Source organism: Mercurialis annua, linkage group LG8, assembly GCF_937616625.2.
Source record: "Mercurialis annua linkage group LG8, ddMerAnnu1.2, whole genome shotgun sequence".
Lineage (NCBI taxonomy): Eukaryota > Viridiplantae > Streptophyta > Magnoliopsida > Malpighiales > Euphorbiaceae > Mercurialis > Mercurialis annua.
In genome coordinates, this window is record NC_065577.1 from 29,746,160 (window position 1) to 29,757,341 (window position 11,182).

The 11,182-nt window shown below is 32.9% G+C and overlaps 2 protein-coding genes across 2 annotated transcripts; both read left to right on the forward strand.

Annotated features, from left to right (window-relative positions):
* Positions 1–7,305: 7,305 nt before the first annotated feature.
* LOC126659714 (putative disease resistance protein RGA4) lies at positions 7,306–10,806 on the forward strand. Its single transcript, XM_056104233.1, has one exon. The coding sequence runs from the start codon at positions 7,306–7,308 to the stop codon at positions 7,963–7,965; it is 660 nt and encodes a 219-aa protein (XP_055960208.1). The 3' UTR covers positions 7,966–10,806.
* On the forward strand, positions 8,167–10,950 carry LOC130014663 (putative disease resistance protein RGA3). The gene has a single exon (XM_056104234.1). The coding sequence runs from the start codon at positions 8,167–8,169 to the stop codon at positions 10,513–10,515; it is 2,349 nt and encodes a 782-aa protein (XP_055960209.1). The 3' UTR covers positions 10,516–10,950.
* Positions 10,951–11,182: the final 232 nt, after the last annotated feature.

Sequence of the window (11,182 nt, forward strand, 5' to 3'; positions counted from 1 at the left end):
AGTGGACCAGCTTTCAAATCATAAACCTGGAAAATTTGGGAAAACAACTGGGTCAGATATACTGAGATGAGTTCGCAATACTATTTACATTTATTAAGTTTAAAACCCTTAAATCAAAACAGTTTATACTAATATAATATGATTATGGAAAACAGTATTGAAATGATCCCATCGTAAGTATGACATAGCATACTGATAAACCCAGAGTGGACGGGAACAAATCCTCGTCATAAATATATACCAGCGTAAGCAAGACTTTAGTCTGCCGTTTCCTAGAGTACTCACCGGTGCACACAGTCTCGATACAAGCCTATCGAGTAGCTCGTTTCAATCTAGATCCATAATCCGTAAAAACAGTTCAAAAGCATTTATAATATCAAAATACGATGCGGTACTTAATAAAGCGGTAAATAGCACTACAAACTCACTGCTTGCTTATCCACGTGAATCTTGGCAAACAGCTAACCCTGCGTAGACTTCGAAGCACGAACAGTCGACGGGTCTAAAACAATATATAAGTTAAAATCCATTCAACCCCTAACTCTAAGAATACTAGACACCACCTAGGACTAGCACAATACCGAGTCAAGCATAAACGTAGCCAGAATAGAATGAACAATTAATCACGTAAGGACCCGAGTCAAAATGAATTACATTGAGTAACACAATACTCAAATAAATAAGTCAAGTCTATTGGGTTTCCGCTTTAAAATCCGTTCCGAAAAATATTACTTAAATAAATAATAAATAATAATTTAAATCCATTTTCTCAAATATTGGATTAGCCGAGTTACCAATAACTACCAAGCTACCTCACATGTCGGGTGACCCAAGTCTAACCCGACCCAAAATATTTTATCAAAATATAAACCAGAGTTTATAATTCCCAAAAATTACTTTGATAAAATAAATATAATCATATCCAATTATAAACCATAATTTATAATTATAGAATCAACTTTGATAAAATAATAAATCAATTTTTAAAACGGAACCCAGTAGCTTTAACTTAAAATAACCCAAGTTACAACCAAAAACTTAATCGAATAAGTTTTTTAAAAAAATGTTCAATGGCTAAATTGTAATTTAATCAAAATAATATACCAAATAGATATTTAAATCAAATATAATTACCCAAGTAATTATATTAACTTAGATTATTAAATACTCATCATTTTCAATTGGTCAATTTATTACTCGAAACGAAATCCAAATGTTAAAAAATATAAATTTAATCACATTGACACGCTAAGCCAAAATCTCAAAATAACAAGTAAATTAGTTATCCAATTTCTATTTATAATTGGCAAAACAAATAATTTAAATCGAAGTCGATTAAATTATAATAAGATTAAAATAAATTTTCATTTTAAAATTAATGATGCCCAATTTAAAATTGTAATTAATAATCAAATTGCCAAATTAAAAATCGGAACTAATTCCGTAGATTAAAATAAAAATCAGAATAAAACAGTTATTAAATAAGTTCAAGGACCCCTTGAATTAAGCCAACACAATTCAGTGGCTTTGATAGCCATTTAACCAAAATATAACATAATCAACCAATCACGCACAGACACCTCATCATCTTCTTTAATGTTTCATAACAAACTTAACATGGCAGTAGAAACTCATATCAAAACAGAGTTTCAGAAAAAAAAATGAAACATCACGCCCCTAATTAAATCAAATCCTCAATATTTCTTAGCATCCCAAAAGAAATTAAATTAGGAACAACAATCAAGAACAACATAATCAAGATGAGAAAGGTTAATAAAAACCAAAACTTCAAACAGAGAACTCAAGCTCAAAACGAGAGCAAGGACCGGAGCAATTAACAATCACGATCCAAAATTAAACGATTAACTACCCAAACCTAGAGACTAAGCATCATCAAGCAATCAAAATCAAAGCAAAGAAGATGAAGGTAATCGGAAGTGAACAGAACAAAACATCGACAGTTTATAGTTCTTAAAAAAATGGTGAGACGACGGCAATGATAGCAGGATGATTCACGTACCATTTGGCGAAATTCAAAAAGCAAAGTTGTAGAGGAATGAGTCTACTTCCACGGGGACGAGACGTATTTGAATTTGACCTCCAAACGGCTACGAACGGATCAAAATACGGAGAGATCGATTTAGATTCAAAAACAGAAAATTTCATTAACACGATAAGACGGCGGCGTCTATAACAGAAAACATAACGTACCGTTGTGTAAAAACTAAGCTCGGACTTGTAGAGGACCGAGTCTACAATCTCAGGAATCAAGCGGAAGTGAATTTGGAGCTAAAACGAGAAAGTTATCAGTTACGAACGGAAGTGCCGCTTATAAGCTCGAAATTGAATTTAAACACTTGAAGCTTACCGAAATACACAGCGATTTGGCGACGAATTTCACGAAGAATCTGGAAAGAGTGGCTAGGGTTTAGAGAATATGATGTATGAATTAGGGTTTAAGTCGGTGTTTAAAACGAGCTATATATTCGGGAGAAAATAAGAAACACGTAGCACAATTTGTTTTTGCAGCTACCATTTACATATTGAAGAACAAGACTTGGCGTGAATATGGGCTTCATAAATCAGCCTTCTATCAATTAAATGGGCCACATAAAAGAGTGGGAAAATTGAAATAAAAAAAGAGATAACATGAATTGTTTAGACGTGATTTGCATGGCCAAATGCATTAAATTTACATACAATATTTTATTTCTTTTGAATAAATATTATGTATGATTAACATATTTAATTTAATAATACAAATCAACCACGAATCAAATCACCACCAATTCAACGAACGACTTAAATAATATTTAATAAAAATATTTAATAATAATATTAATGAATTACTTAAAACCCGACGGAATGCAAAACTTAAAGTAAAAAATATAAAAATTTATTTAAAATAATAAAAGAAAAATACGGGATATTACAAATATGCCTTAAAAAATTCAAACACCCAAAATACCCCTAATTTAATTTAGAAAAAAAAAAAATCAAACCAACCCAATTTAATATAAACCATTCTGTCAACTCAAAAACCGACCAAACCACCACCCCACCAACCGACCCGCCATCCAACCACCGCCGGAAAATTTTCCGGTCATCTTCTCCATTTTGAAGATGACCGGAAATTTTCCGGTCATCTTTATCTGTTCCTCTGAGGAACAGATCGCCGGATCTGGCGGTCTGTTCCTTAGAGGAACAGATGCCGCTTTGTTCCTCTGAGGAACAGACCCGTTCCTTAGAGCGATGAAAATTTTGGTGACCGGAAAATTTTCCGGTCATCATTCACTCGGAGAAGATGACCGGAAAATTTTCCGGTGGTGGTGGAGTGGCGGTGGTGGTTAGATCAGTGGCGGTTTGGATTTAAATGGGTGGTTGGATTTTGGGTTGGGTTTTTTTATTTTATCAGATATTATATTAAGGAGTGTTTTAGATATTATTTTTTTTTGTCTTTTGATGACATGTCATCTGACACTTGGTGCAGTCAATTTTTTTTCTGTTTCAAAAGACAGCCGCCAAACAAAAGACGGCGCCAGAGGTATTTTTGTCCAAAAGGGCTTTTGTGAGCGCCGCCACAAAGTTCAGAGGGTTTAGCACCCGTTTTTAAACATCAGGGGGTTTAGCGCCCATATCCCTAAAGTTAAGGGGCCATGGGTGATTATTAGCCCAGTTTACAAGCGTTTCAAACAGTTTCAAAAGAACAGATTCAAACAGTTTACAAAGGTTTCAAACAGTTTACAAGCGTTTCAAACAGTTTTATTTAAAGCTTCAAACAGTTTACACAAATTTCAAACAGTTTACAAGCGTTTCAAACAGGTTCTTAAAAAACAATTTGCAACATTTATCTAAATACAGTTTCAAACAGTTTCAAACTCTTTCAAACAGTTTACAAAGGTTTCAAACAATTAAAATATATATTTTCAAACAACTTACAAAAATTTCAAAAACGGTTTATAAAAGTTTCAAACAATTTACAATGGTTCCAACCAGTTTCAAACGGATTTTAAAAACAGTTTCTAACATTTCATAAAAAAAATTAAATTAGTTATAAAAACAGTTTATAAAGTTTTCAACAGTTTATAAAGGTTTCAAAAAACAATTTAAAATGATTTCTTAAAAACAGTTTCAAACAGTTTACAATAGTTTCAAACGTATGAACAAAAAATTACTCCCTCCGTCCCACAAAGATAGGCTACCTTTCTATTTTAGGCGTCCCAAATTATAGGCCACCTTCTATTTTTGGTTAGTAATTTTAAAACTAAGGGTCTTAGTTACCCCTAATAAATATACATTGTTATCTTCAACTTAATTAATTTCTCCATATTTCAATGTGGAGTAAATGTCAATTTTTAATACCAATGCAAAATACACCAATACAAAAATTAGTCATCAATATATTACTTATTTATTTAAAAAATTATTAAAGGCTAAAAATAGAAAAGTACATAAATAAACTAATTTTAACTGATCTAACTATTTTTTTTTTAATTCCCGTGTTTGTCCAAATAGCCTATCTTTGTGGGATGGAGGGAGTAATACATAAAAAAATAAAAAAGAGGAAGAAGAAGATCCAGAATAAGAGAATATGACGGTGGCGATGGCGTAATATTTCGTTGCTTCAAATTCTCTGAGACGAACACGATTGATTTTTTCATCTTTGATTTCTTATTTGTTTCATATCTCTGATTGTTTGTGTTATAAATCGAATATATTAAATAAATTATAAAAAAATTAAATAGAATTTGCTAAGAAATTAAATGGAAGAAAATGAAAAAAAAAGTTGCAGAAGAAAAGAAGAAGAAAAAAACGAAGATGAAGAAGAAGGAGGAGGAAGAGGAAAGAGAAAAGGAAGGGAGAGAAAATAATAATAATAAAGTGTGCATGTGTGTATAGGAATGAGAGTAAAATACAAATAAATTAAATTTAATTGGAAGTACAACTAAAAACAATAGAAAAATAAAGTAAAAAATAAACATTTAAAATTGAGGTACTCATTTCAAATAAATTAGAAAAAAGAGTCTTTTGTGCAATGTCCTCTTAATTTTACTTTTCAAAATCTATTATAAAACTCTCTTCTAAATTACGAAAGCTATTTAGAAAAAAAAAAATGAAGATCTATGGCAAGTTATATGATTTTGCAAAGAATTTAAATCATTCCAAATTCTGTATTGATTTTTAATATTATAGTTCAACAATTCATTTCAGTTAAACTTTTAATTTTTGTTTTGAATACCAAATTTTTAATTAACCACTCAATTTTCTATTTCTAAACCTAAGAGTTTTGATTATATCAAACAGCAAAAAAAAATATAAAACATTATCAAATTTAACAGAAACAAAATGTAATACAAAAAAAAACACTAAATAAAGAGAAACTCAAATATATTAAAAGAAATTAAAAATCATTTTCAATCAACGCAACGCACAGGCATCGTCCTAATTAATTTATAAAAAGCTTAATGCCTTAAAAAAATATCGACTTTTTATCCTCTTTTCAATCCTACCCTGACGTTAAAAATTTGTCAATTTTATCTTATTTTGCATTTGTTTTCATTTCAATTGTACCCTAAAGCATAAAATTGACCTTTCTTTACTTGATAAAAGTTCAAAAAAGTTCTTCAAAAATGATCAATTTAATATAAAAAGTTAATTTAATATAAAAAGAGTCAACTTAAAGAATTTTTTTAAACTTTTGTCAAATAAAAAAAAGTCAATTTTATACTTCAGAATATAATTGAAATGAAAAAAATATAAAATAAAATAAATTGCCTGATTTATAATGTTAGAGTATGATTGAAAAGGAGATAAAAGATCGGAGGTTTTTAAGATATTAAATTTTTATAAAATATCAATAAGTTTTTGACAACTGCAACTACTTTTTTTGTCAAAGCTGCAACTAGTTTTAGGATAGCTAAATAATTAAGAGCTACATATGTCATTAAAAATTGATTTTTATTTAATTTAAATTTTCAACCATGAAATTGGAATGTAACTTCTTGAATATAATACTACAACATTTCACAATTCTACTATGAAATTATATATCTTTAAGAAAAGTTGAATGATTATTTTTAAAATAATATTTGTGTTTTTAGTAATCTCTAAACTGAATTGTTAAAATCATTAAAATCGAGTCTCCGAAACAAGCTGTATCGAAAAATAAAATCCTCAAACCAGTACCAATTTATAGTACGATCCGGAAATCTCATTTTAAAAATCCCTTACTATTGTTACTTTTAGGCATAATCACTCAAAACCCCCCATCTTTAACCCCTTTTGCAATTATTCCTACGTATGAATTTTTTTTAATTTTATCCTAATTTGTCTTTTTGTGTTTCAATTGTACCACAAAGTATTAAATTGGCCTCATTTCACTTAAAAAAAAAATTAAAATAATCCTTCATTTTTAACCTATATATCAATTAGACCCTAATATTATTAATAATATAAAAAATGAAAGATATTTTAAACTTTTTATAAGTGCAAAGAGGTCAATTTAATAATTTGGAGTAAAATTGAAACATAAAAATCTAAATTAGGATAAAATTGAAAAAATATCTACGTCAGAGTATACTTGCAAAAGGGATTAAAGGTGAGGGAGGTAGTTTTGGCAATTTTCAACATAAATAAAAAAATAAAGGGTTAGTGTCAAAAAAATCACGAACTTTACACGTTTTCTCATTTTAATCACGCAGGTTAAATTTTCTCATTTTCATGCACGAACTACCACTTTTTCCCAAATTCATGCATGGCGCTGAGGTGACACTCATTCATTGGTGTAAAATGACCTCCACCTCAGTGGCGTGCATGAATTTGAGAAAAAGTGGTAGTTCGTGCATGAAAATGAGAAAATTTCAACTACATGATTAAAATGAGAAAACGTGTAAATTTGGTGATTTTTTATGACATTAACTAAAAATAAAAAACAACCGTGTTGCTTTAAATTTAATTTCATAAAAAACTTATAGAGTGAAAGTCAATACCCTGTGTAAAGAGAGATTCTTAGGTAGACTCAGTCTACCACGTCATCCGTGGACTAACCTATCACATTATGACACGTTATTAAAATAATAGCACTATCGTAATTTTGTTTATTACTTATTTACACTTTTAAATAGGAATATTACGATAGTGTCATTATTTTAATGACGTGTCATAATATGATAGGTTTAGTCCATGGATGACGTGGTAAACTGAGTCTATCTAAGAATTTCTGCTGTGTAAGGGGTTAAACTGAGAGGTTAAATCATATGCTTTCAATTTTCCCAGCTCATTTCTCTACGTTTTCTTTTACCAATAATGGGGGACGCACTTGTTTCAGCACTTGCAAGTACAATCTTGACAAATTTAAACTCTTTGATTCATGGGGAGACTGCTGGATCCCAATCCGAGCTTCAAAATCTTGAGAGCACTTTAACTACTATCCAAGCTGTGCTCCATGATGCAGAGGAACAGCAATGGAAGAGTGAAGCTGTCAAGAATTGGCTCAGAAAGCTTAAGGATGCAGCTTACGAAGCAGACGATCTTTTCGATGAAATTGCATTGGAAACACAATGGAAAAGGCTGCCGAAAACTTTACCAACGCATGTAAGGTGTTTCTTTTCTGATCCCAATCCAGTTTTTTTCAAAGTTAAAATGTCTCATAAGCTGAGGAATGTTAGGGAGAAGTTAGATGGTATCGCTAGAGAGAAGAATAAGTTCCACCTCAGAGAGGAAGTTACTGTGGGAGATAGAGATATTGCTGGTATCTTAGATTGGAGACAGACCTCTTCGTTGGTTAATGAGTTAGAAATCATAGGAAGAAATAAGGAAAAAGCGGAGTTAATCAGTATGTTATTGGCTAATTCGGAACATCTTTCTGTTTACGCTATATGCGGAATGGGAGGACTTGGAAAAACTACACTTGCTCAATTAGTCTACAATGATGAAACAATAAAGGGTCATTATAGAGTCTATTGATGGCTGCATCCTAACTGCCGGGAGTTGGAGCCCTTGCAGCGGATACTCCAAGAAAAGTTGAGTAGAAAGAGATTTTTGCTTGTCTTAGATGATGTGTGGAATGAGTATGCTGATAAGTGGGATGGGCTGCACTATACCGTAGGGTGTGGAGGTACGGGTAGTGCTGTGGTAGTAACCACCCGCAACAAGAACATTGCTCTTATGACGGCCACATCACCTATATGCTACATTGGAAGATTATCCGATGATGATTCTTGGTCTTTGTTTGAGCGAAGAGCATTTGGATTGGGTAGAAAAGAAGAAGTTGCACATTTGGAAACCATAGGAAGAGACATAGTCGATATGTGTGGAGGGGTACCCTTAGCAATAAAGGCACTGGGAAGCCTCCTGCGTTTGAAACGAAAAGAGAATGAGTGGATATCTGTCAAGGATAGTGAACTTTGGAATTTATCAAATGACGGAAGCATGATTCTGTCTGCTTTGAAATTAAGTTATAATCATTTAGCGTTGCATGTGAAAAGATGTTTTGCATTTTGCTCAATCTTTCCAAAAGATCGCATAATGGAGAGAGACATGTTGATTGGACTATGGATGGCAAATGGGTTTATTCCTTGTGAAACACAGATAGATTTGTATAATAAAGGTCACGAGGTTTTCGAAGAGTTAGTGTGGAGATCATTTTTTCAAGATGTGAAAGACGAACATGTTACAGGAACCATAACGTGTAAAATGCATGATCTTATCCATGATCTTGCACAATCTATTACAGTAGATGAGTGCAAATTGATCAAGTCCGACAAAGTCTTGGTTGTTCCAAAGACAATTCGTCACATGAGTATGTATGTGAATTCACAACAAGCTTTTCCTCGAGGCAACAAACTCTTCAGAGGTCAACAATTGCGTTCATTCCTTTGGGTTGGCCTTCGTGATAGGCACCAGGAAGCTTTTCCACAAGGCAGCCACTTCATTGGTGGCCATAAATTTATTTCTTCAAACCTTAGGCCTGGCTATCCTGATAGGCACCGGCAAGTGTCTTTCTACATGTCAGGACAGAAGCGTTTGAGAGTCTTGGATTTATCCAGATCCCGACTAGGGAAATTTCCAATGCCAATCAGTAGTTTGAAACATTTGAGGTACCTAGATTTTTCAAACTCAAGCATTAAAATTCTGCCGGAACTTATAATCTCCCTCCAGAACTTGCAGACGTTGAATCTTAGAGATTGCTATAAGCTCTGCAAATTACCAAGAGGTTTGAAGTACATGAAAAATCTCATACATCTTGACATTCTCGGCTGTTCTTCGCTTACCTATATGCCCGGCGAAATAGGACAACTGACTTGTCTAAGAAAGCTAAGCGACTTCATTGTGGGCAAGGACAAGGGTCATCACATTGGAGAATTGAAAGAACTGAATCTTGGGGGAGAGTTAAGCATACATAAGATTCAATACGTTACAAGTTGCGGAGATGCTAAGACTGCTAATCTGATGGGAAAAAAGGAACTCAGCTCGCTAAGACTACTTTGGTCACAAGAAGAAGAAGAATACAGTAGCAACACATTTGAAGAGGTTCTTGATGGCCTCCAACCTCATTCAAATTTAAAGAAATTAACCATATACTATTATCGGGGTTCTCATTATTGGATGATGGACTTACTTCTACCAAATCTGATTCAAATCGATTTGGTCTGTTGTGACGGATGCAAACATCTTCCACCATTTGGAAAACTCAAGTTTCTTAGGGAGCTTGAAATATGTGGAATGAATGGTGTGAAGTGCATTGAGAATGAGATATACGGGAATGGAGAATGTTCATTTCCGTCATTGGAACGTTTGAGGCTACATTGTATGGGTGGTTTAGAAGAATTGCTAATGCAAGTGGTGGCTGGTAGAAACGTTTTTCCAATCCTGGAAAGTTTAGTCATCATTTTTTGTCCCAAATTGGTGGAATTGCCAAGCATGCCATCTCTCAGAACATTGAACATTTGTGGAGGAAGTAGAATGTTATTAAGATCAGTTGAAAAGTTTGGTTTCGTCACTAGTCTATCTATTAATGGTCTTGACAATAGCATTAACTTAGAGTCATTGCAAAATCAGTTAGATAAACTACCTTATCTTAAGTCATTTAAGGTTGAAGGGATTCCAGAGCTTGAAAGCTTACCAGAACGCCTCAGTTTCTTGGAGACGCTACATGTAAGTAGCTGCGGAATAAAATCTTTCCCATCAATCAATGGATTATGCGGATATTCTTCTCTTCGTAGTTTATGTTTTCGAAGTTGCTCAGAATTTGTAGGTCTATCAGAGGGATTGAGACATCTGAGTGGACTAGAGGATTTGAGGCTTCAAGAACTTCCGAAGCTGAGTTCACTGCCAGATAGTATCGGGTATCTGACTGCTCTCCGAACACTTGTAATCTCATCCTGTGAAGGATTGTCTTGTCTGCCGAATGAGATAGAAAATCTGACATCTCTTTCAAGCTTGGAAATTGAGAGTTGCCGAAATTTGATGTGTTTACCGGATGGAATACGGAATCTGGAGACGTTAAGAGGATAGGGAATCATAGATTGCCCAATTCTGAAGAGGCGATGTCGGAAAGATAGAGGAGAGGATTGGCCAAAGATAGCTCACATTCCTGTTATTAGAATCACGGGTTCATTTTTCGGGTAATTTGATCATAAAGTCACGTTCCATTCGCACCTAATAATGATGTAATACGAATATTATTTAGGCAATGGTTGTTCATAAATGTTTGCACACTTGTAATCTGTATGCAGTTGAAGGGTATGAAGACTGAAGTTGTATTCTGCTGATTAGAAAGTGAAAATAGTAATGAATTTCCAGAAATTTGAGTCTTTTAAATTGATATGAAACATTTAGCATAAACGAAATGAGGATTAGTAGACCCAAAATGTAGACAAACAACTTGCAATTCAGCCCCTGCTGCATTGGTCTAGCAAGTCCCTGAAGGAAATAAAGCTTTTTATTCAATTTGTTTGCTGTCAAGATGTATAATTTTATGGTTAGTTTGGCATTCTACCACATTTATTTAGCTATTCTTTACTAGTCGTGTACCCATGTATTTATGCGGAATTTACAAAAATAAATTTAATGTAAAGAATAGAAAAATAAAAATTCATAATCTGCAAATTGATTATATAAATAAAATAAAAATTTATTCTAATAATTGTAATATTGAATTAGATTACGAAGTCGCAAATAC